The sequence below is a fragment of the Xenopus laevis genome, chromosome 1S (assembly GCF_017654675.1).
Source record: "Xenopus laevis strain J_2021 chromosome 1S, Xenopus_laevis_v10.1, whole genome shotgun sequence".
Taxonomy (NCBI): domain Eukaryota; kingdom Metazoa; phylum Chordata; class Amphibia; order Anura; family Pipidae; genus Xenopus; species Xenopus laevis.
Window position 1 is genome coordinate 89,749,102 of NC_054372.1, and position 25,874 is coordinate 89,774,975.

Genomic DNA, 25,874 nt, shown 5'->3' on the forward strand with positions numbered 1-25,874 from the left:
TAGCTGGATTTGAGCAGACAGTGTCTCTGAACACCTCAGAATTCATTTGGCTGCTTTTGTCCTGTGTCACATCATGGATAAACACTAGTGTCCCATTGCCACTCGCAGCCATGCAAGCGCAAGCCATCACACTGCCTCCGCCATGTTTTATAGATGATGTGGTATGCTTTGGATCATGAGCTGTTACACGCCTTCTCCATACTTTTTTCTTGCCATCATTCTGGTAAAGGTTGATCTTGTTTTCATCAGTCCAAAGAATGTTTTTCCAGAACTGTGCTGGCTTTTTTAGATTTTTTTTTTTTTAGCAAAGTCCAATCTAGCCTTTCTATTGTTGATGCTTACGAGTGGCTTGCACCTTGCAGTGCACCCTCTGTATTTACTTTCATGCAGTCTTCCCTTTATGGTAGACTTGGATATCGAAATGCCTACCTCCTGGAGAGTGTTGTTCACTTGTTTGGCTGTTGTGAAGGAGTTTCTCTTCACCATGGAAATGATTTTGTGATCATCTACCACTGTTGTCTTCCATGGACGTCCAGGTCTTTTTGCGTTGCTGAGTTCACCAGTGGAAAAATTTTTAGCACTAATTAAGAAATATTTTAAAGGAAAGGAACGGGGTGAGGGGGCAGATAAGAAAGCAAAGAAAAAGTAAGCAGGCAATACATACACTACGTGTGTGCTCTCACAGAGACATCTGGCCATTTGCCTAGGAAATTGAGGAAAGTGATTGGATAACTTAATTGATATTTATGAGTTAACTAGGGAAGCAGTGCAGGCAAAAGAAGATGGTGTAAAACAGGAGGATAAAGGCAAAAAGGGCAAATCAATCTTCAATTGGTTAAAGGGGTTTTTGTTCTTTTCAAGTGTGTATCTAGAAATGAAACCTGAGCAATGTTTAAATATAATAAAGTACATTGACACCATAATTGACACATATCTATTTTATGTGAATCGCTGGTGAGATGGCACGCGGATCGCTTCGCTTTCCAAAGTCGCCCGATTATGGGTATCTGAAAATAAAGCTTAACCAGGAATTGGAGCCGCTTACAGATGCATCCGGCAGTATTGAGTTTGGAGCTTATTTTGCTGGGATGTGGTGTGCTGGTAGGTGTCTGCAGAACTGGCATGTGCTAGGGTGAACAAAAAAATGTGACATTTCTAGAATTATTCCCTATATTGGTAGCACTTGAGCTATCGGCAGAAGAGTTAGAAAATAAGGCAATAAAGTTCCTATCAGAAAATATGGGAGTAGTTCATGCAGTTAATAACCTGTCATCAGATTCAACCCCTAGTAATTGGCCAGCTAAGGCATCTAATGTTAATTTGCATGAGGTTGAATATCTTGTTTAAAGCTCAACTTGTCTCAGGTGTGGAAAACACCATGGCAGATGCTTTATCTTGGGAAAAGTGAGAGCTTTTCTTTAAAGGAGAAGGAAACCCTGTCGAAAAAAAAAAAAAAAAAAGTACCCCCCACCCCACGTAGACCCCCCCCCCAGGCTAACTGCCCCCCCCCCCCCGAAATGTTTATTTCTTTGGTGGCATAATAAAAGGTGTCCATCTTTGGGGCCTCGGTAAGCTGACTGGGAGATCAGTATATCGGCGCATGTGCAGTTGGAGCAATTTGCCGGTTTGCGACAACTTCGCATGCGCCGAAATAGACGGAGATTACCGATCTCCCAGTCAGCTTAACGAGGACCCGGAAGATGGATGCCGTGAAGTCCACTGCCAGAATCTGCAACGTGGGGTACGGATAAAGTATGGGGCATTTCCCTGGGGGGAAGGAGGGGCGATCCCCTACGTGGGGTGGGGAGTTAGGGTTTTTTTTTCTACAGGGTTTCCTTCTCATTTAAGTTGGCACCCATTGCATCAAAAACAGCTCATGCATGCCCTAACAATTTGTGGCAGTTGGTGACCCTCTCTTAGAAGAACTGTACGGAAAGTCAGAAAAAACTGTTGCCACCTAAAAAAGGTACTTTATAAATAAGGAAAATCATAAGAGGTGGCTAGTACCACATTAGCAGCGATTTCACGTTTTTCCGTAGTAGAGGATAACCCGAATATAACACACAACCACTAATTAGTAAAATAATAAAGGGATGGGCAAGAGTTGAGGGTTCAAATGTGGATAAAAGAGAGCCAATAGTTAAATAGAGAACTAAACCCTAAAAATAAATATGGGTAAAAAAAATTGCCACTAAACTTATTGCACCAGCCTAAAGTTTCAGCTTCTCAATAGCAGCAGTGATCCAGGACTTCAAACTTGTCACAGGGGGTCGCCATCTTGGAAAGTGTCTGCAACACTCACATGCTCAGTGGGCTCTTAGCAGTTGTGGAGAAGCTAAGCTTTGGGGTCATCGCAAATTATCAAGCAGAAAATGAGTCTGGTCTGTTATATAAGTTGATGTTACAAGGCTGATTATTAAAGGACCAGTAACGTCAAAATTTTTTTTTACAAAATTTGTTAGTATACATCGAAATATAAACACCAACACACTTTAAAATTCTAAATTGCAAAGCCTTTATTAAAAAATAACTTACTGAAACTCCACTTCCTGTCCTCTTCAGAAACGGCGACACGGCGACCATCCATCCTGCAGCAGTTGATTTCTTCTCCCTGGCTATCTCTCCTGGCCACCCTATGTCTGCCGTGCTCTGCTCTGCCAGCAAGATTGACAGCCAGCTTCTTCTTCTCCTCCAGTCACTTCTTGATGCAGCCGTACTGGTCCTGGTGGTGATCATCTATGGGGCAGTTGTGGTTGGCACGAAACCCGCGTGCGCTGGCCTTCTCTCTGCACACTCGGTGTGCTGCTGCTGCTGACTGAGCCCTGCTGCCCCTTGTCTCCGCTGAACCCTGTGTGATGGAGGTCCCTGCTGGTGGTCTGCGACGGAGAGCGCTTGTTGTTGCTCCCACTGCCGGGCCTGTCACTCCTCATCGCTGCTCCCATTAATAGTAGCGCCGTGGAGAGCCTGTCCCACAGTGCTGCTGCAGATTCCATTGTCGTACTTCTCCACCGATAACAGCTTCAGTTCAAGCGGCAGCGCCTGGGACAGCGCCACGCTGACAGGCTCTCCTGTCAGATCCATGGCTCTCTCCGCCGCCCCCCACGCGCTGCAGACCCCCTGTCAGCAAGAACTAATGAAAAAATATAATCTGAGCACGTTAATAAATAAAAGCGATGAAGAGTTCTGTATTGTCCTAATGAGAGCCTGTCAGCGTGGCGCTGTCCCAGGCGCTGCCGCTTGAACTGAAGCTGTTATCGGTGGAGAAGTACGGCAATGGAATCTGCAGCAGCACTGCGGGACAGGCTCTCCATGGCGCTACTATCAATGGGAGCAGCGATGAGGAGTGACAGGCCCGGCAGTGGGAGCAACAACAAGCGCTCTCCGTCGCAGACCTCGCAGGGACCTCCATCACACAGGGTTCAGCGGAGACAAGGGGCAGCAGGGCTCAGTCAGCAGCAGCACACCGAGTGTGCAGGGAGAAGGCCAGCGCACGCGGGTTTCGTGACAACCACAACTGCCCCATAGATGATCACCACCAGGACCAGTACTGCTGCATCAAGAAGTGACAGGAGGAGAAGAAGAAGCTGGCTGTCAATCTTGCTGGCAGAGCGCGACAGACATAGGGTGGCCAGGAGAGATAGCCAGGGAGAAGAAATCAACTGCTGCAGGATGGATGGTCGCCGTGTCGCCGTTTCTGAAACGGACAGGAAGTGGAGTTTCAGTAAGTTATTTTTTAATAAAGGCTTTGCAATTTAAAATTTTAAAGTGTGTTGGTGTTTATATTTCGATGTATACTAATGAATTTTGTAAAAAAAAAAATTTGACGTTACTGGTCCTTTAAATTCTGATGCTAGTTGCACTGGTTTCTGTGCTGCCATGTAGTAATTATCTGTATTTATTACTAATCGGCCTTATAATTTGACATTAATATTATATATATATTCAGTATATTGTGCATCGATCCCTAAACTCAGTAAGTGACAGCAGCACAGAGCATGTGCAGTGAATTAGCAGAAAATAAGATGGGGAGCTACTGGGGCATCTTTGGAGGCACAGATCTTTACTGCTAAAGGGCTGTGATTGCATTGGGCTGTTAAAGATGCACAACATTTATAGCCTACTTCTTTTGTTAAGCTTTAGTTCTCCTTTAAATGTAGGTTACAGCTGATATCAGAGTCATTAGAAAAGGTTTGTTTGGACCAATTCGAATATCTACTGTTTAAATCAGCCTTCAGCATTTGGAGGAGCCTTTCGGATAAGTGAGCTGGTGCCCCATCTTAAGGTGGCCATACACGGGCCGATAAAAGCTGCCGACAGACCAAGTCGGCAGCTTATTGGCCCGTGTATGGGGGCCCCCGACGGGCTTCCCCGATCGAGATCTGGCCGAAAGTCGGCCAGATCTCGATCGGATGGGGTTAAAAATCCCGTCGGATCGCTGCCGCATCTGTTCGTTGATGCGGTCCCGCGATCCGACCGCCCGTTTGGCGAACGCTAGGATCCGATCGTTGGGCCCTAGGGCCCACGATCGGATCAGCCCGATATTGCCCACCTCAAGGTGGGCATATCGGAGGGAGATCCGCTCGTTTGGCGACATCGCCAAACGAGCGGATCTATCCGTGTATGGCCACCTTTAGAGAGCAGTAGGAAAGGGTTTAATGTAAAGCCACGCCCCTCAGCCAACAGAAGGAGCTTGACAGGTTTCTAACCCCGCCTCCCTGACAAATATGAGCACAGAGAGGCATGTGAGAGGCAGTGAGAATCCGACAGGCTGTGGGAGCAGCAGAATCTCTGGGAATGCGGATTTACGCTGATTCTGGAAGATTATTTTACTCAGTACACTACAAGAGTTGCTGCAACAGTATGACTTTTGAGGACACCACCGCCTGTGACAATCAAAAGAGAAGGTAAGTGTTGTCATAGTAATATTATACAGAGATATATTCATTGGTGTCCTGCACACTAACAACTTTCTATCACCCATTCCACTCCTCTGATACATGTAGACAGATAGATACAGACAGACTTGCAGTATGACTATAACCTTTATTTACAGCATCTGTTTATACATAACATTGGTCGTTGTCTGTTTGTATAGTTCAGCCTCTATCATAATAGGTCTAACTGAGTGTATTTCTGTTACACACACATAGTCAATTCATCCAGCATTTCATTATGTATATATGCAGTATATATATATTAATGTGGATAGTGAGATCTCACATGTGTCTGTGTTCCCTTTCTATACAGGATGCAGCCAGCGAGCCAGGCTCTGGAGGAGGTATTGGTGGCTGCCCAGAAGCGTGATTCACTGACAGTTGGGGTTTATGAATCTGCAAAGCTGATGAATGTGTAAGTTTTATTGTATTCATTTGCTGATATTCCAGCAGGGTTGGAGGGCCAATGAGTGGGAAGCTAAAATTCAATCATGTGTAATAAACCTAGTGGGGTGATAACATTTTGATCTAAGGGTTTAATAAATGAATCAAAAACCCTAATACTTTTGTTATTCATTTTTCTCATGCATTTTTTAAACAGAGATCCAGACAGGGTGGTTATGTGCCTGCTTGCTGCCGACCCTGAACACGAAGACAACATTGCTTTAAAAATCCACTTCACTTTAATAAAAGCCTTCTGCTGTGACAACGACATTAATATTGTGCAAGTGTCTGGTCTGCAGCGTCTGTCGGAAATTATTGATGGCCGTTCACAAGGAAATCCTGAGCCTAGTGACCTCCACTGCATTCTGGTTTTGGTAAGATTCTTGATATAAACATAAACTTAGGCTGTGACAGATATTTGATAAGTTCATTGGTAATTGCTCCATGAAGTTATCCATATACTGTTAATTATTTAAAGGCAATGTTAACCCAAAAATAAGTGATAATTTTAAGCAAGACTTTTCCTAGAACAAATATAATTCAGTAGTTTTGAATTATTTCTAAATGTATTTTAAAAATGTTAAAAAAAATACCGTCCATCTCTTGCTATTGACTGTAATGATGGTAAAAACACTATGGGGCAAATTCACTAAAGGACGAAGCGCCTAACGCTAGCGTTAATTCGCTAGCGTAGAGCATTTTCGTTAATTTGTTGATTCACTAACGGACACTGGCGTAAATTCGCTAGTGTTACTTCGCCCCCTTACGCCTGGCGAATTTGCGCAACAGACGTAACTACACAAATTCACTGACGCGCGCATTTTTCTGAACGCCTCCTTTTACGCCAGACTGGCGAAATAGAGTAGATAGGGATTGCTTCAAAAAAAGTTACAAAATTTTCTAAGTCCCAAAAAACGCTGGCGTTTTTTCTTTTTTTTATGGGTGATAGGCTGAAAAAGATCGAAATTTTTTTTCTTCCCCCCTACATTTCCTAACTCATGGCACCTTAACTATACAGTGGGCACATGTGTAGGGCAAAATAAAAATTTTATTTGCTGTTTTGACGGTTTCCCAGGCTTGTGTAGTGCTGCTACATATACCTCCATTGTAACTTCAATTTGGCGCCGTATGCAAATTAAGCATCGCTAGCGTAACTTCGCTTTGCTTGGCGAATTAATGCTAGTGCAACTTCGCAACCTTACACTTCCCCTGAGCGCAACTTCGGATTTTAGTGAATTTGCTTAGCGCTGGCGAAAATACGCCTGCCGAAGTGCGGCAAAGCGGACGCTGGCGCAACTACGAATCTTAGTGAATTTGCCCCTATGTGAGGTCATATCTCTACCAAAAAAGTTGCATATGATGATGACAGCATAGCTGTCCGCTTCCTTTGCCTTCAGTAGAGCATACACCATTCCCCCCTTAGCAAAGGCTTGTGCACCCACATCCCGTCTAGGTGGCTTTCCCTTCAACAATAAAGCACAGGTCACTTTAATGGCCTGCATATCAGAGTTTAAACGTGGATAGCCCACCTGTTTTGCCACTACTCCAATTGAAATACAAACTAGTGATGGGCAAATCTCTACTTAAATTCACAAAACATCGAAAAAATGTGCCATATGCAATGAAGTCAATGGGTGACAACTTTTTTTGACACGCAGCATTTTTTTCACCCACTAGAGTCTATGGCAAAAAATGTTGCTCATCACTATTACAAACATCTCTGCTTCTCCTTTGGGTTCCTTGTCAACTTTGTATACATTATAATGTATACATTATAATATACAGTATAATGTATACACTTTGTATACATTAACAGCTGCTAGGGCCCATATCCACGGTATAGTGTTTACAAGTACACTTATATGTAAGAGGGGCTCAGTAATGTGCATGTGAATTATTAAATGGAAGTTAGGTGTTGCAGAATCAAGATAACAGCTACAACCACTGTAGCTGGTGGACTGGAGTCATGAATATGGTGGTAGGGGGGGACATACTGCTGACAAAAGAAATTTTTTTAACATCCATAATCTTGTCTTTTTTTGTTAGGATTCGATCACAGATTCATGGAAGTGCTCAAGCTGGCATCAAATCTCCAATTACTGTTCAGAATACAGGAGCAGGAGTCAGTGGGTGCCCTTAATTTCTTTGACAGAACGGCGATTGGGATAAAAGGTGGACTGGAAAGTTGAATCCATGTTGTCACATCAAACTGTCCAGTTTTAAGGAAATTGGTTGGCTGCTGCATGGATGACTATCACGTTTTACCTATAATGGACTCAATTAGAAAAACGTGGCATTTTTTTATTTGTATGTTCTGGTTAACACAAGTAAAGTTTCTTTGTTTTTGTAAGCCATAATGGAAGAGCAGCTGGTTCTGCAACGTATCTCTATATTAATGGAAATGTTTTCTGGACTACATTTCTTCTGCTGTGCAATTAATAATAAAATGTATTTTATATGGACTGGAGATTAACCGGCTGCTTTGGAAAGGGGACACTCCATGCCTCATTCTAGGACTTCACTTTTCTTCATTGTATTAAAGGTATTTATACAAGTTGTGATTGTAAAGTTGCCTTGAGAAAGATCCCAAAAGGGACCGAAACATCAGGTCAGTTGTACATACACCTTTAATACACAGATTAATGAATATATATTATTTCTATATCCATTGCAAATATATAATATACCTCCTGAATTGAGTTGGCCGTACATGTAAAAATCCAATCCTTGGGGAAGTCATGAAGCAAGCAGATTTTTTACACAGCTACTACCCACATACAGTATGTACTGGGGAAAGTCAGGCTGATCCAATGATTGAGTGATAAAAGAGGCCTATACAGACCCACTGAGAGATGACAATATATTGGCTATTTACAATAAAGCAAAAAAAAAAATAAAATACTCTGTATATACGAGTTTACAAACCTCTATACGAGTTGTGCCTGTATATACAGTATATATATATATATATATATATATATATATATATATATATATATATAGTATAATATGTTTTATAGTGAGGTACAATTCACATACAGTATAATTGACTGGTATTGCAAAACAAAGCCATATTCTTAGTGGATCTGATTCCCCAACCAATACTGACACAGTTACACTAATCGACACAAACCTCCCACTACTCTGTAACACTGAAACTCACTCACACGCATGTATATGAATACTCTTGCATAAACAGGGGCAATATAATGCATGCATTTTGACTTGTTTTATAACAGTGAGTAGATGGGGGGGAGCAGCAGATACGTCAGTGTGGCAGAAGCTGAGTGGGTGGAACAAGCACATCATTGTATGACAGAGGCTTTTAAAGGGAACAAATATAAAACTGCTACTGTTTCACTAAACACCTGATAAATATCCTATGGGCTTTCTCTTTCCTTCCCCTATTATACTAAGGGGTTTACTTAGTAAAATCTGAATGTATCTCATATTTTATTAAAAACAACCACAACCCATGCCCAGTGTTAGCTTATTTATTAATAAAATCACTCAATATAACTCTAATAACTCACGGAAAAACTTGAGCAAAATGTTTTGGCCTTTTTCCCAAATTGCTCAAATTTTTCTGGCTTTTTTCCCAAATCGCCCTGAAGACCACAATAACTTCAATTTGAGATGGGTGCCTCTGCCATTAACTTATACAGGACCTCGACAGGTCTGAGATGGCGGATTTTCGAATTCTTGCTATTTGCAGCATCAGGGTATAATAAATTTTAAAAAAAAATGTGAGTTTGTCTAGTAAAAAAACTCACATTCAAGTTTTTACCATTCAGACTTTAATAAATAACCCCCTAAATAGTAGTATTGACTACGGACATCCCTCCTGCTCTTTATTCAGTCAATAAGCCTCTTTCTAATTATGGATCATTTGATCAAATCAGCCATTCTCAAAAGGCTAGCAACAGACACATTTTAGGTATACTGTTGTATCATCTTAGAACTAAAGCTATAGTTAGCTAAAGTGTATTATTCTACAATCAGTATGGACAATAGATGCACACAACAATTAAGTACTTGGCAGACAAACTGCATATCCAGCTTTACATTCCTGGCATTTCTTATTTTGATGAGCAGATGTATGAAGGAATCTTTTTAATAACATGATAATAATCACAAAGGAATGAAATTGCAGACAGTATAAACCACTCCCAATCAGACTCGAGAAACGTGCAGATACTTGAAAGCTGCACTACCTGTAATTGTGTAGCAAGCACTTGCTTCATTCACCTGTTGTCTTGGCAAAGACATTTATAAATGGAACTTGCCTAGATTTTTATTCTAACAGGTTGCAGATTTATTGAGGGCTGACGTGCCTATTAAATTCAACCTTGATCTCGAGTAGATAAAATGAATTGGCCTTGACTTGTTGAAGAGCCACAAAGACCTGACTTAGAGCAGCAAATCTGTCTGGAGGAATTGGCAAAATCACTCCAGTCCTGTGTGCAAAGCAGGTACAACAAACTGCAGACTTTTTAAGAGTTTTTCAATGCCACATTAAAGAAATTAAATTTTCAGTCTAAGTTGTTATTCAGTAAAATGTGTGAATCAGTCAAAGCATAAATAGATTGTCCACCTTTAAATTAACTTTAGAATGATGTAGAGAGGGAAATTCTTAGACAATTTGCAAATGGTTTTTATTATTTGTTGTTTTTGAGTTATTTGACTTTTTATTCAATGGCTCACCAGTTTGCAATTTCTGCAATCTGGTTGCTAAGATCCAAATTACCCTAGCAACCATGCATTGATTTTAAAAACAGAATGGAATATGGATAAAAAGCAATACTAATACATTTGCAGCCTTACAGAGCATTTGTTTTTTCTTACATGAGGTCAGCGACTCTCATTTGAAAGATGGAAAGAGTCAGAACAAGAAGGCAAATAATTCCAAAACTATGAAAAAAAGAAAACATGAATGCCAATTGAAAAGTTGCTTAGAATGAGCCATTCAATACTAAAACTTACCTTAAAGGTGAACTTCCCCTTTAACATTTGCAAGATACTGTATATGTATTAGGAAATACTACCTGCAGCCCTAGATATTTTGCTTTTCCAAAAAGACACCCAAGTCGCTTATACGGGTATAGTGGGCAATATGCATCCTGTGAAGTATGAAGAGAAGCAGATCCTCTCCTATATGCTTCTGTGTAGCTGCACTGACAGACACAGCATTGGCCTGGAGTGCAGCTACACGGAGTGGGGTTCAGCTAGAAAATGCATTCACGCCTTCCTGTTTTTCGTGCTGATCTCTGCACCTTGTAGCTGCACTCAGGCTGACCTTGTGCCTGTCAGTAGAGCTACACATTTTGTAAAATGTAACTAATGTAAAATAGGCAGAAACACCCCTTAATAGCTATTGTAGTGCTTGGCTTGGTAACTATGTTATTGGAGCACATTTTACTGGACCGCTGGCTGGAGGCTTGTAGCACCCAAATGACAAGTTGTCAGTCGATGTATTGAGCGCAGAAAATGTCTACTTTGAAACACATAGTTAGCCAACTGAACATTAGAACAGCATTATTATATTATACAGTAGAATAATACAAACAATGAAAGCAATAAATTGTACTTCCAGAGACCATAGAGAACAAGTGGCCTTGCTTCTGGGTATATTGGAGTAGTGTATGTAAGTATATTTTATTATATATGCACTAGCATGCTCCATAATTGACTTCTACATTAACAACTTCCTCTTCTGCAAAATAGGAAGTAAAAACGACATATTAAATCTACTGCTTACTTGTGTAATAGTGGAAATTTCAAATATTTTAAAATGAAAAGTTATTATTTTAAGTACGGAGCAGGATACAACAGTTATCAATTACATTAAAGTGCATCATGTATTTGAAAGCGTCAATTTCCAAACTTCAACGATTTGCTTTTTCCCAGAAAACAATGTTTAATATTTTGAACAGGAGAGAAGTTTTGAAAGGAAGTGCCTTCTGGGTTACATTATGGTGCACCAGTATAGCTTTATGGACATAGTATAGGAAATAATTTTGTACAGGTGAATTGTTCCAGGGAAACGAGTACTTACTTGAGATGAAAGCTAACTCAGCAATGGCGTAACTATAGAGTGCCAGCAGGCATGCAAATTTTAAGTAGGTAGAGTGGCTATATTGAAAGCAGACCCCACAATGCAAGGGGGCCAGGCTGCAGGGCCAACTTCCTAAAGGAACTCTATCTATAATAGCAGTCTGACTTCACTAACCTAATCAATCACTGTTTTTGGTAGAAATTATTTTTCTACATGGCAATTAATTTACTAGGAGGTGTATTAGAGTAATAGAAAACCAACAGTCATGACATGCATGCTGCTGATTCTGTGTAATTGAATCATTAATTGAGGCTTTTCCAAATAATAATAGCTTGTTTCAAATAATAGCAGTGTGGAATTCAATTAGTGAGGTCATTCATTCTGTAAAAAAAAACAGGTAACAATAACGGCCCTTATATAACGAGGGAAGGCAGCAAATGTTGTGCACGTGGTTATAGTGCATTTCTCTCTGAAAACATGAGTACAAAAGGGTTGTTCCAGCCATTGTTAAGAAGATAAGCGTACTTTGATTAAAAAGTTGATTGGAGAGCGGAAAACAGAGGGGCAAATTCACTATGCGCCTAACGCTAGCGTCAATTCGCTAGCGTTGGCCATTTCTGTTACTTTGCAAATTCACTAACGGACGCTGGCGTAACTTCGCTAGCGTAACTTGGCACCCTTACGCCTGACGAATTTGCGCAACGGACGAAACTACGCAAATTCTTGAACTCTACCTTTTACGCTAGACTTCCTTCGCCACCTCAGACCAGGCGAAGCGCAATAGAGTAGATAGGGATTTCTTCAAAAAAAGTTAAAATTTTTTCTAAGTCCCAAAAAACACTGGCGTTTTTTCTATATTATGGGTGATAGGCTGAAAAAGATCGAAAATCTTTTTGGGGCTCCCCTCCTTCCCCCCTACATTTCCTAACTCTTGGCAACTTAACTATACAGTGGGCACATGTGCAGGGCAAAATAAAAATTTTATTTGATGTTTTGAAGGTTTCCCAGGCATTTGTAGTGCTGCTACATATTCCTCCATTGAAATCTGAATTTCGCGCCGTATGCAAATTAACCATCGCTAGCGTAACTTCGCTTCGCTTAGCGAATCAAGGCTAGCGCAACTTCGCAACCTTACGCTACCCCGAGCGCAACTTTGGATTTTAGTGAATTTGTGGAGTGCTGGCGAAACTACGCCTGGCGAAGTGCGGCGAAGTTACGCCTGGCGCAACTACGAATCTTAGTGAATTTGCCCCATAGAGCATTAAAGGATAGGCTGCTCAGCTAAAATGTTCGCAAATGCTTTAAAATGGCAACCAAAACCTGAAAGACGTGGAAGAAAACTAGCATTAGAATGCATAGAAGAATCGCCAAAATGCCAAAGACTCAGTCAACGATCAGCTCCAGGAAGATCAAAGAAAATCTAAAAGCTGGCCATAGACGCAAAAATCTGATTGTACGAATCGAGTCTGTGGCCAGCTTAAAGTTACCTGTGAGTACTGTTACAATTAGAAGACGTCTATGTGAAGTCAAGTTATCAGCAAGAAGTCCCCTCAAAGTTCCATTGTTGAAAGTTACAGTTTGCCAAAGAACACATTGACTGGCTTAAAGAGAAATGGCACAACATTTTGTGGACTGATAAAAGTAAGATTGTTCTTTTTGGGTCGAGGGGCTGCAGACAGTTTGTCAGAGGACCCCCAAACACTGAATTCAAGCCACAGTACAGTGTGAAGACAGTGAAGACATGGTGGCACAAGCATCATGATATGGGGATGTTTCTCATACTATGGTGTTGGGCCTATTTATCACATACCAGGGATCATGGATCAGTTTCAATACATCAAATACTTGAAGAGGTCATTTTGCCTTATGCAGAAGAGGAAATGCCCTTGAAATGTTTCAACAGCACAATGTCCGAACACACCAGTTGACAAGCAACATCTTGGTTTCAGACCAACAAGATTGATGCTATGGAGTGACCAGTCCAATCCCTGGACCTTAATCCAATAGAAAAATTGTGGGTGACATAAAAAAATACTATTTCTGAGTCAAAACCAAGAAATTCAGAAGAATTGTGGAATGTAACAGGTGCCAGAAGTTGGTTGACTCCATGGAACACAGATGTGCAGCAGTTCTCAGAAACACTGGTATAACTAAATATTAGTTCAGTGATGCCAAGGGAATCAAAACCTTGAAACATTTTTTAGTTTATACAGTTAGGGGGTTATTTACTAAAGTCAGAATTTTTCTCGTCAGACTTTTAAAGGAAAACCCCCCCCAACCTCAAATTTAGATTAGTAAGCGCAGAGGCTGCTAAAAGTCCGAATCAAAAAGTACTCCATCTCAAATCTGCCAATTTCACGTAAAAGTCAATGACAGTTGTCCCTTTCACAACCGGAAGATATCATAATCTGCACTGGGTTATGTGGTTGTCGGGCAATAATCTGAAAGGAGTTTGGTCGAAATTGTTTTAATAAATAACCCCATGAATGTTTAAATTTGTAAAGAAGAATGCAGATACGACTATTTTTTAGAACAGCCTTATATTTCCCTTTCTTCACTTTCTGCAAAGGATTAACATTTTTCTTCATGTCTTGATTTGGAATAGAATGTGCAGTGTTCCCAATGCATTTGCGTATATGAAAATAAAAGCTATTATAAGGATCTTGAGCTTTATTCAGTTTTTTGAACACACTGCTATTATTCTGCACAACTGTACATACAATGTGTATGACTGCTGGGGCAGAAGCACACACAAGTGAGCAGAGGGATTAAAGGAGAAGGAAAGGTTAAAACTAAGTAAGCCTTATCAGAAAGGTCCATCTAAATATACCAGTAAACCCCCAAAGTAGTGCTACTCTGAGTCCCCTGTCAAAAGAAACACTGCATTTCTTTCCTTCTATTGTGTACACATGGACTTCTGTATCAGACTTCCTGCCTTCAGCTTAAACCTCACTGCCCTGGGCAAGAGCATGCTCAGTTTGCTCCTCTTCCCCACCCCCTCCCTTTTCTACTGTAATCTGAGCCCAGAGCAGGGAGAGACTCAGGCAGGAAGTGATGTCACACCATGTTAATACTGCAGCTCCTATCCTAAACAAACAGAGAGTTTCTAGAGCTTTTTACTCAGGTATGGTAAAACATTCTACAGAATAAATATAGCATTCTAGCTTGCACTATTGCAGCTAATCTATTGGCAATAAAATGCCTCCGTAGCTTTCCTTCTCCTTTAAGGTCAATTCCTGAGCATCAGGCACCTCTGAAGAATTTTTGCAGGGGGGCCCAGGGTGAAGTAGATAAAAAAAAAACACCTTACTAAACCCTTACACAAAACTATTTTAATGTATAAACAAGCTAATATATTAAAAGGGATCTCCACCCTAAAATAAAGAATGAAAGTATGAGCAACTTACCAATATACATTAAAGGGGTTGTTAACCTTTAAACCCTATTTCCAGTTCAGTTGGTTTCAGATTGTTCACCAGAACAAAATTTTACACAATTTATTTGTAAACATTTATTAGAATATATCTTGTAACTTGTTTTTCCTATGATTAAACAAAGTAAACAGATGAGAGCTATATGTAAATGGAGACGACAACCTGGGTAAGTAAAATGGTGAATAGGTTTATTATATTCTTAAGTCAACATTGTAACAGCAATACCACAAAATATTTTATCACTGTGCAAAAAAGTGTTTGGCACACTGAGAAATGCAAAGAATAATAACAATAAAATCCCACAGATAACTCTGTAAGGAACAATATACAAATATCTGACTTAGTGTATTGTACAGAAATTCAGCATGACATGGAGAATACATCAGGAAAATATCACTTATTCTGGGGAAAGCAGCTTGAATGATTTTTTCCTTAAAAACAAAACGAAAAAAAAAAAAATACACAAGTTTGTATAACAAAGACATAATAGAATGCATTGATGGATTTATTATTCAGCAAGCCTATTTGCAGATAAAATCTAGTGATTACCTGGAATACAGCTCATTTTGGAATATATCCCTGTTTTCTGTATAAGGGAACCATTTATTCAAAAACACTTGTGAACTGTAAAGAACATTGTTAAAAAAAATGTGCTGGGTAAGTATGTGCAATGGAGCTCACTTACTGATTTCATGAACTTGCCAGTTTTTGATGAGCTACTAAACCGTAGGCCATTGTGGGATACTGGGGGCAACCTCTGAGAGCTCAATAAAAATCCCTTCATGTTCACACACTAATGGATTAAAGCAAGACACTGGATGTGCCAAGGCTTCCACACAGAACCGCAACATTACAAAGTTACCACCACCAAACAATTTCAATCCAACATATCAAGGGGAACCACTATTGCTGCTAAATGTGCCTAGTCTCTATTTTTAATGTAATATTCCAGTGCTACTGATATCTTACAAGAGGCTGGAAGATATTAAACGGCAAAAGTAAGATAATCAAAGTTTATTGCTTTACACGGGGAGTTAATATTTTAAAATATTTGTTGCAAAGCAATCAAATCTTTCAGATGACTTCCAATGATCATTAAAACACGGTGGGGCAAGAAAACATTTCTTTTTGAAAGCTTTTGCAAAAACAAACATTTTATTCAACTGGGGCTCCATTGCCATTACCATATCATTGGTTTGCAATATACAGACATCTCCATCCCACACAAAGCATAGTAGCTGCTAATTGTAGCAGGTTTGATAAAGAAAATAAAAAGGATCCCCATTCAAAAACTGTTTTTGCATAACAAAGTAAAACTTAATTCTGGATAACTTTTCAAAATACACTAATTAAAAAAAGTGATTGTAATTCCCTATCTGTTCTTTGGTTCAGACTCTTTAAACAATATAGTCAGTCCACACCATCGGTTATTGCTATACTGTTTCAAAAATCAGAGCCACAAGACAAGAGAAAACAGCCAGTCAGATGCTGCTTTCAGTAGCAATTACATACTGTACAACTGCAAAAACACAATGCACAATTGCTTAGAAATACATTTTCTTTTCATTATTTAATTACAGAATTTGGGTGGAGATTTCAGGGGAGTGCCTCATAAGCAAACTAAGCAGCAATGCTACTATATATACTGTGCAAAGTGTCACGTGACACATAATGGCATTATAAACTCAAGATGGAATACCGATTGAGTAAAAGCTCCATGGAACAGGGATTTTGTCCATTATATATAGTTAGCTGCATCTTGGACTAGAAACTATAATCCAAAACAGAAAATAATAAAATAGGTCAACTGACTGGCATTCATCTTCCTTTCTCATTGCTCCAGCCAGATCCCTAGAAATGAACACTCATAACACCAAATGGCAGCAATAGTTTTTTAGTGGAATCCTAACCCCCCCCCCAACCTTTAAATAAAAGAACTACAAACAAAAGTATAATTGCTATTCAGAACAAATTCTGCCTTTCCCACAGACCTCTGCACAATTAAAACACTAGCACCTACAGTGGAATTATCATGTACCATTTAGCGCATTTGTGTATCTAAACATCTAATTAAAGGAACAGGAAATATTCCCATGCATTTCTCACGTTAGGGCCTGGCAAGCCTAGAGTAAAGTACCATATTTATATACAATATGGAGATTTCCCAATACACTCAATATGTCCGATACTGTTAGAAGCGGTACAAGGAAGACTATGTTCCAGACCGTAACACAATTATAAACATCCTGCTGTATGTAGCTACAGCAAATTCTTGGCACACTATGAAAGAAAAGTGTTACAACTACAAAAAGGCTATAATCAGTGATGCTTTAAATGTAAATACATAACGTGATTTCATTAAGAATATAAATCACACTGTCATATAGCAATATACATTGAATTTAAGGTTGCCCCCTTTTTTACATTTCTTCTCTTTTTTTATGCTCCAAGACTTATAGATGAAATGATTACGACAATGTCTGCACATGATTTGGGAGTGTTGAGATTCATGAAAGAACCTTAATTTTGTTGTTGTAATTAAATTAGTACAAAAGACAATTGACCTATATACGGACTGTAAACCCTTGCAGAACATGTTGCTGCCAGCTTTCCTTTGTCACACATACAAGAGATCTTAAAAAAAAAAAAACCATAACAGAAAAGAAACTAACACGATAACACACCAGGTATTTCATTTGCCATCTTAATGACAACACAATGGAACCCTTTCAAAATATTTTAAAAGGTCTGGTCCTTTTATATGCAATTCTTCTTTCTGTTTTGCACTTTGCAAAAACTTTAAGCAATCTGAGTTATCTCCAGGTTACTAATAAACTGGATTTAATCCAAATATATGATCACACATCTATAGCTGGTCTGAGAACCGCAGAGGTGTCCAGAAACTGATATTTATAAAATGGAACATGGCTTTTTATCTTTAAATGGATTCTCTGAAGTTGGCATTCCAACCAGCAGAGGGTCATTTTTGGCATGTTGCTCACAGTAGTTCATAAGGTCTGCGGCAGCTTTGGAGACCTAAAATTAAGCAGAAGAGTACATCAACAATATATATGTGGAAATGACTGTTCCTGAAATCAACTGCAATAATGGAAATCGTTAATTAGGTTTTAACTACTCATATTTATAGAAATGAATTGGCAAAATTCGTAGTTTGTAGTAATCAATCACTGACTGTACTTAAAGACACCTTTAGTGATCAAAACAGAAGGATGAGCTACTGGTACTCGTGTCTACAAAAAATGCTCAGCAGAGTCCAAGTATTACATTATTTAGAGCTCATGCACATTTAACAAAGTGGTTATAAAACAAAACAGTCAAAGACTATTTTTCAATAAAGTGCAGTTAGAACAATATCGATAAACTTCTGCTAAACTGTTGCTTGTCCAGGTACCCATGCCAACCCAATGTAACTACATTTCCCCAAAATTTACTACAATATAGTACCTTAACTCTCTCTATTCCAGCCTCAAGTCTCAGCTGCTGCACCAGCTTCCGAGCCTGTGCTATGTTATTAGAGGTTGACATTATTTGCCATCAGTTCTTAAGCCAAAAATGTGAGAAAATCCTGTAAAAGAAACGATAAATGTAGAACAAAAAGTTTATTTAACAGTTAAAATTTATAGGTCTTTAATACAGGCTTATAAGCAAAGGTTATTGCACGGTTTACTAGAGTAAATTGCCAGTTTCTGCTAATGCAATACTTTTTTTGTCCCTGTATGAAGGGTGCAATATAAAAAGTGGTGAAGTCCAGCCTTTACAAAGCCCTCTCAGTTAAATGGACAAGAAAAGGCAGATTCACTGGGGGGGTTGCCAACATGTTAGGCACCTGTACAGTGGATCCAATCACTACGTTTTTACCCTGGGTCAGTGCTTCTTTTAGGCGCAAACTGCATCAGCCCAGATTGAAAACAAAGAGTGGAATGGAAAGAGTAGAATGGAATTACACTCACGGAGGCGCATTACAGTAAAATCAGGGGGAAAAAGCCAAGGACATATGGGAATACTGTAAAATGGCTGACAGTGCTGAATTGGCCCTAATTGGATTTACTGGACAGCCCCCAACAATTTGGCACACCTCAATGTATCACGATTTTCTTGTAATTTAACACTGACGGGTCATGCTAATTAATGTTTTTCTGCAGGATCTTGGAGAAATTACTTAAGATGACCATACAAGGCAAGATTTGTGCCTTTTGAGAGAGGTCAGCATCAATGTGCCAATGCAGTATTTGTCTGATGGAATTTGCCTGATATCTGGCCAATTTTCGGCCAGTTACACAGGGCCCATACATTGGCTCCTATATAGCCACCTTAAAGGGGAAGGAAAGCTACAGAGGCATTTTATTGCCAATAGATTAGCTGCAATAGTGCAAGATAGAATGTTATATTTATTCTGTAGAATGTTTTTACCATACCGGAGTAAAAAGCTCTAGAAGTTCTCTGTTTGTTTAGGATAGCAGGCGAAGGGAAGGGGAGCAATGAGCATGCAAGGAGGTTTAAGCTGAAGACAGGAAGTCTGATACAGAAGCCCATGTGTACACAATAGAAGGAAAGCAAAGCTGTGTTTCTTTTAAAAGAGGATTCAGAGCAGCACTACTTTGAGGGTTTACTGGTATATTTAGGTGGACCTTTCTGATAAGGCTTACTTAGGTTTAACCTTTCCTTCTCCTTTAATATTATAAATAACCTGAAATATGTAGTCAGTGAAACATTTTAGCTTGTTCACCACACAAACACACTATGGCCCTTAGATGCAGGTCTGGACTGAGATTCAAAATAGGCCCTAGCATTTCAGGTACACAGAGGCCCAAACAGGCCACACAGCAGCTCAAACAGCCCAAGAAATAAGGACTGTCTATGGCAACTTACAGCAGCCCTTCTGCCATTTGCCAGAACCCACAGATTGCCATTCCAGGGCTGCTTAGATGGCATCAGGCCCAGACTGGCAATCTGTGGGTTCTGGCAAATGCCAGAGGGGCTGCTATAAGGTGCCATAGAAAGTCAGTATTTAGTGGGCTGGTGGGGGCTCTTTGGGCCTCTGTGTACCTGAAATGCCAGGGCCTATTTTGATTCTCAGTCCGGACCTGGATGGCATGTACATAATAAACATTTTTAGCATCACATCAATGAAATTAATGTTGGCATAGGTGAATAACAATCCATAAGGCTTCAAAGATACTGTTAACATTACAAACAAAATTGCCTACAGCGACGCGTGGGAAAGGTGTTTATTGTTTTGCCAAACACCGGAGCTGGGAATGGGATGCTGATATTTCCTATGGAATCTAAACCAGATGTGCCACTTCTCCACCTTCCCACAAAGGTCATGTAAATATAGTGTTATAAAATACAGTGACTAGTCAAGACCTGTTCAGGGTGCAGATATATTAATGCCAATGAGTAAACCACCAGGTAGGAAGGCAACTGTTGTCTCTGCTGCCAGTCTCTGCCCTTTCTCTTTCCCATTTTATGACATATAATGTCAGGAAGTAACAAGCTAAATATGCACCGGCATCACATTCCTCACATATCTGGGTGGAACTCGGTTACCAAATAAACAGCCTAATGCCCTGTATTTGCACGTGAAGCTTATAATATAAAGCACGGGATATAATTAGAGCTGAGAAGCTGCCGTCACTGCGCTTAGACACCCACTTAAATACAAATGGGCCACACGTTCACTGATCACACACACCGACTATAAACGCACAACAGACATAGTACCGAAGTGTCACTGTGAATTAAGTGTGGAATCTGCTGCTGTGGGAGGCCGAGGGCAGCAGAGATCCCTTTCTATAATGGTGGAACACCAAGGACGGGTGTCAACGCAATGTTTTAACAAAGCAAATGATACAATTCGAGGAGCTGCTTCTATAAATCGCTGTATGGCCGTATATGAAAGAACATTTGCCAATACACACTAATGCTGCGCTGCCTGGGCCAAAACCTGCGGGACCCAGCTTTACCTGCAGGCCGGGCGAGTTCCGGGTGGAAAAAACCGAGCCACACGTCTGCGTTCGGGTGGGTGGTTGGGCAGAAATCAGGCAAGGCCCCTACCCTTTGGTAACGTCATGTTGCCGCTCCGCCCCTTATGTCAACGTCATTAGGTCAGCTCCTGCCTATAAAGATGGTGGACAATTGCGGAATCACAGGGTGTGGGTTGGGAGGTGGGCGGGTAAAGGTTGTTGATCCGTGTAAATATCCCCGTTTCAAAAGAATTAGGTTCGTTCGGTAACTTGCTTCCTATTTTCTTCAACTAGACCAGTGTTGTCCGGCCAGAATAGTCACTATTCCACGTGAATTTAATAAAATCATGTTACATGAAAAAGTCATGGCACCACTACGGGGTTGGACAGGGAAACATTTGATACAAAGTCTCTTGCAGGGCCACAGATGTTCCTGAGTTACTACAGAACAATTCTGCTTTCGAATATGAATTTACAGTTTTGTGTAAAAAGAACCAAAATAAGTTCTGAATAGTGTGCCTAACCAAGGACAGGAATGACTATGCTAGGAATTCTATACATAGTAATGGAGCTTCAACCCCCTCCCTTTTTTTCTGGAGTGACCAGATTTTCAGCTTTGTTTCCCAGGTCAGGTCTCCTGCCTCAGGCAGCAGTGAGCAGACAATTACCAGGGACAACAAAAAGCCGCCCCCTGTAACTTTAAGAGGCAAATTTTCATTTTTGTTAAACTGGAAATGTGGTTCTGCTAGTGTCAATAGAGCTACAGCCTTCATTGCACTAGTGATGCAGTCCCCCTTTGACCCACTCTGACGCACAGGAGGGGGGCTGCATTGGGGGCAGCAGTCCCAGGATCACCCGTCACTCTTCTACATTCTGACGACTTTTGATTGATTTCCAATATTTTTGAATTAGACTGAAGTTGACAGCTCTGTAGTAACATAGTAAGTTTGAAAAAAAGACAGGTTCATCAAGCTTAAACTTACCTAACTGTTAATTGATCCAGAGGAATGCAAAAAACTCCATCTAAAGCCTTTTTAATTTGCCTCATTGGGTGAAATCATTTGTTCCTGACTCCAAGATGGCAATTGGACCACAATCCCTGGATCAACTTGTCTTTAACGGCATATAAAGTCAAAAAAATAAAATCAAATTTTTACTTTCTTTAAAGGGGTGGTTCACCTTTATGTTAACTTTTAGTATGTTATAGAATGGTCACTGACCCCCATCTAAAACAAATACTCTGTAAGGCTAGAAATGTATTACTATTGCTACTTTTTATTACTCCTATTTTTATTCAGACCACCCCTATTTATATTCAGTCAAAGTTATTCAAATCGATACATGGCTGCTCGGGTAATTTGAACCCTATCTGAAACTGAGGCTGATTTTGCAGAAAGTGTTCTGCAGCAGGTTGGAGGCTTTAAAAATTTGGAGGGGGGGAATTTTTTATACCTTTTTTAAGCCCATCCATGGGCCATACCCTTGAAGCTGCAGCTCTAGTTAAGGGTCCTTGCATGCAACCTGATCTACATACCGATACTAATTTCTGTAATTTCTGCATTGTTGTCACTGTGATGTTTTGTTAACAAAACGACTGCAGTCATATAAACTATGCGTGTCAAGGTGTTTCCTAAGCTTGCTCAATTTTATTTACATTCCTGAATGAATCTGTAATCTTGATTTTCTACACGTTGTACAAAGTTTAAAAATATGTTTGGGGCTCAATAAAAATATGGATATACATTATAAACATGCTAAAGATGTTAACCTAAATATTCTAGGCCTGCCACCACAGGGGTTACATTTGTATCACAGTTGCCTAGTTAAAATGTGCACAGCATTCTATATTAACTTGTATTTGAATCTGGATTTGTACATTCCTTTACAGTACACTCAACTGCATTATCAAGATGTACTCAAATAAAATTCAGTTAAACAACTAGAATCTTCATAAATATATCACTGCAGCATAGAGAAAATATGCTTATGTCATGGATGTTAACTAATATCTATGAATCAGTTATTCAAATAGCCAAGACCAAATGATCCTTTTAATTATAATTGCTTAAAACTAGCGCCCACAAGATATCTAAAAATAGATTCTATCAGGCCCAGTAAAGTATATAGGTCATCTGGAAATAAACTGAGACAAAAGACTGACCTTTTGAGATCAAGGCATTACAGTTTGTTTGTCTGCTGATAGTTCTTTCGCACTTGCTCACGTTAAAGCTATAAAACAGAAAATAGATTCAAAAGTCTGTGATTTCCCGTACTGAAAAGGCTGTTTTTATGACATCACTGTCACATGAGTTTGTGCACAAGAAGAGAATCCCCCCACTGTGTCAGAGAAAAGGAGAAAATAGAGAAAGCATTGTGAAGTTGTTCCCTACTGGGCAAGTGTGACGATGACTAGAGACTTGGAACTAAAATTTGCAAAGCACTATTAAAAGTGCCAATCAAAAAAACCCTTTTGCTTTAAATTAAAATGCCATTGAGGTGATAGTTTCTATGATTACATTTAGGGGGTTATTTATTAGTGTTTGAAATAGAATTTTTGCCACAATTTGAAATGTCTTGCACAAAAACCTCACAAATTTGAATTATAAGTTAAAAATGTGAATGTTATTTGTTTTTATTAAGCACAGAAAACTAAACTCAAAAACACAAATGTAAAAATTTGGCATCTTAAAGCTTGTAAATTCATGTAGAAGTCAATGGGAGTTGTCCTAGGCAAAATTCAAGATTTTCGAGTTTTTCAAGGTTTTTTGCGCTTCTAAACTCACAAACTGTAATTTTTCAAGTGAATATATTCAATAAAGTTTTTATATTCTGATTTTCTAATATGTTAGCAGAGCCCAAAACTTTGTTATTAAAATAGTTATGGTGCAATAACTACTGAGAAACAATTAAATCATTGTCAAGTAGTACATAATATAATTCTATGGCAAATTCAGAATGAAATATATAATACCTGTGGCAAACTGTTACAGTGAAATATCTGTATTTTTAAGGTAAGTATAATGATAACAGATGTTTCAAGAAAGACCAAATGATTAAGTGGAAAGAATGAATGAGCACTGTGCCAGTGCACAATAAAACCAGCCACTCTGGAAAGCACAAATTATGTGACTTTTCAAGCAATGTCACAAGAGAGACAACAGAAAGAAAACCTACAACGCATAGCTTATATGAATGATAAAAGAATAAGGTACATTCTCCACACCCAGATACTTAAAGGAGAACGAAAGCTTAACAGAAAAAATGTAGGACAGAAATATTATACATTATACAACCACAGCCCTTTAGCAGTAAAGATCTGGGCCTCCAAAGATGCCCCAGTAGCTCCCCATTTTCTTTTCTGCTGATTCACTGCAAATGCTCTGTGCTGCTGTCAGTTGTTAAACTTGGGGACTGATGCACAAGATACTGAGCCCAGCTCAATTTGGATCAGAATTTAATAAGCAGCCTTGTAGCATTGGTTTATATGACAGGCAAATCTCATTTTATGCTTGATGGTTTGAGACAAAACCCTAAGCGTAATTTCTCAACGGCTGCTCAGAGCATGTGCATGTCACAGACACTCCTTACAAAATCCAAGATGGGAAACTCCTGGGACAACTTAGAGGTAAGCCAATTGGTAATCGTATCTCACTGCTCAATAGTAGTGGTAGTAGGAGTTGCACGATGGTTTCTGCTAGGTAGTTCAGTATTCAAAATATGACACTTATAGAGATACTCATTTTCAGGGTATAGTTCTCATTTAAAAGTAATTATAAATGAATATCTTCAATCACTACAGCTGGTTCTATTTTGGCCCATCAACTTCAGTCAAAATGGAAATGAATGCTAGTTAACCAATAACCCAATATTATCGATTTATAAAGATAAAGGCCAAATGATCCAGCATGGCCAAACTGCCCAAGAGTATAACTTAACAATCATTGATATCTTGGAACCAGGCCCCGATATAGGCAGTAATGCTTAGAAGACTGTACTTTTATTTAAGAGAACAAATCAAAATTTAAAAACAACAACAATTTTTAGAGAAAAAATATATGTACAGAATATAAGTAAATGCTTTTGATTGATAATTGATGGTGAGTAAAATATTTGATCCTGTAATCATGAAAAAAAAAGGGAAAGCAATTCTCTTCTAATATGTATGCAGGGTGCCATCAAGAGAGAACAATGCTTTAAAGGAATTGTTCAGTGTAAAAATAAAAACTGGGTAAATAGATAGGCTGTGCAAAATAAATAATGTTTCTAATATAGTTAGTTAGCCAAAAATGTAATGTCTAAAGGCTGGAGTGATTTGATGTATAACATGTCAGTCAGAACTCTACTTCCTGCTTTTCAACTCTTGGTTTACACTGACTGGTTATCCTGGCTACCAGGCAGTAACCAATCAGAGACTTGAGGGGGGGCCACGTGGGTCATATCTGTTGCTTTTGAATCTGAGCTGAATGCTGAGGATCAAATACAAACTCACAGAACAGAAATGTACCATGTGGCCCCCCTTCAAGTCGCTGACTAACTCAGAGTTATAGAGCTGAAAAGCAGGAAGTTGGATTCTGGCTGTTTTATTAGACATCTGTCTGAACTATTCCTTTAATAATAAAGGACAGGGATACTGCCCATGACATACCCTGAGATGGAAAAGCTTGATAACTGGAGCATGGTTGAGGAGGATTGGGTAGTTGCAGTGTTCACAAAGTGCATATTTTCATGTAAGGCCTATTTTGCTTGTATGTAAGTCTCAAAATTATGCAATATTACTGGAAAAAGCTAATTTCCAATGTTTTATTTAAAGTGATTCCAATTTGTCTCAATGAAAGTTTATTTTTAGAGCATTTGTCTCAAATCACCCAATGTGCCATTGCTCTAATGGGAAAACCAGGTTAGTAGGTTAGATAAATGAACACTGGTAAAACTGCACTGGTAAAAACTGATGTGTTTGCTTTAGAAATCCCACTATAGTTCATATTAACAAACTGCTGTGTAGCAATGACAGAAATTGAAA

The 25,874-nt window shown here is 39.4% G+C and overlaps 2 protein-coding genes across 7 annotated transcripts in view; one reads left to right on the top strand and one right to left on the bottom strand.

Annotated features, from left to right (window-relative positions):
• Positions 1 to 4,860: 4,860 nt before the first annotated feature.
• Positions 4,861 to 7,547, top strand: gadd45b.S (growth arrest and DNA damage inducible beta S homeolog). The gene is given in 4 exon segments (NM_001280627.1): positions 4,861 to 4,904; positions 5,248 to 5,349; positions 5,536 to 5,752; positions 7,425 to 7,547. Coding segments are annotated over 4 exon segments (486 nt in total).
• Positions 7,548 to 15,034: 7,487 nt separating this feature from the next.
• gng7.S (guanine nucleotide binding protein (G protein), gamma 7 S homeolog) overlaps positions 15,035 to 25,874 on the bottom strand; it is a 57,964-nt gene continuing 47,124 nt past the window's right edge. For 2 of the 6 annotated variants that reach the window (XM_041572664.1, XM_041572660.1), the window contains exons 2-5: positions 23,016 to 23,083; positions 21,838 to 21,967; positions 18,333 to 18,453; positions 15,035 to 17,903 (exon numbers count right to left, since the gene is read on the bottom strand). In XM_041572664.1, coding sequence (XP_041428598.1) covers positions 17,778 to 17,903; positions 18,333 to 18,413 — 207 coding nt within the window. In that variant the 5' untranslated portion in view covers positions 18,414 to 18,453; positions 21,838 to 21,967; positions 23,016 to 23,083 and the 3' untranslated portion in view covers positions 15,035 to 17,777. 6 annotated transcript variants of the gene reach the window in all.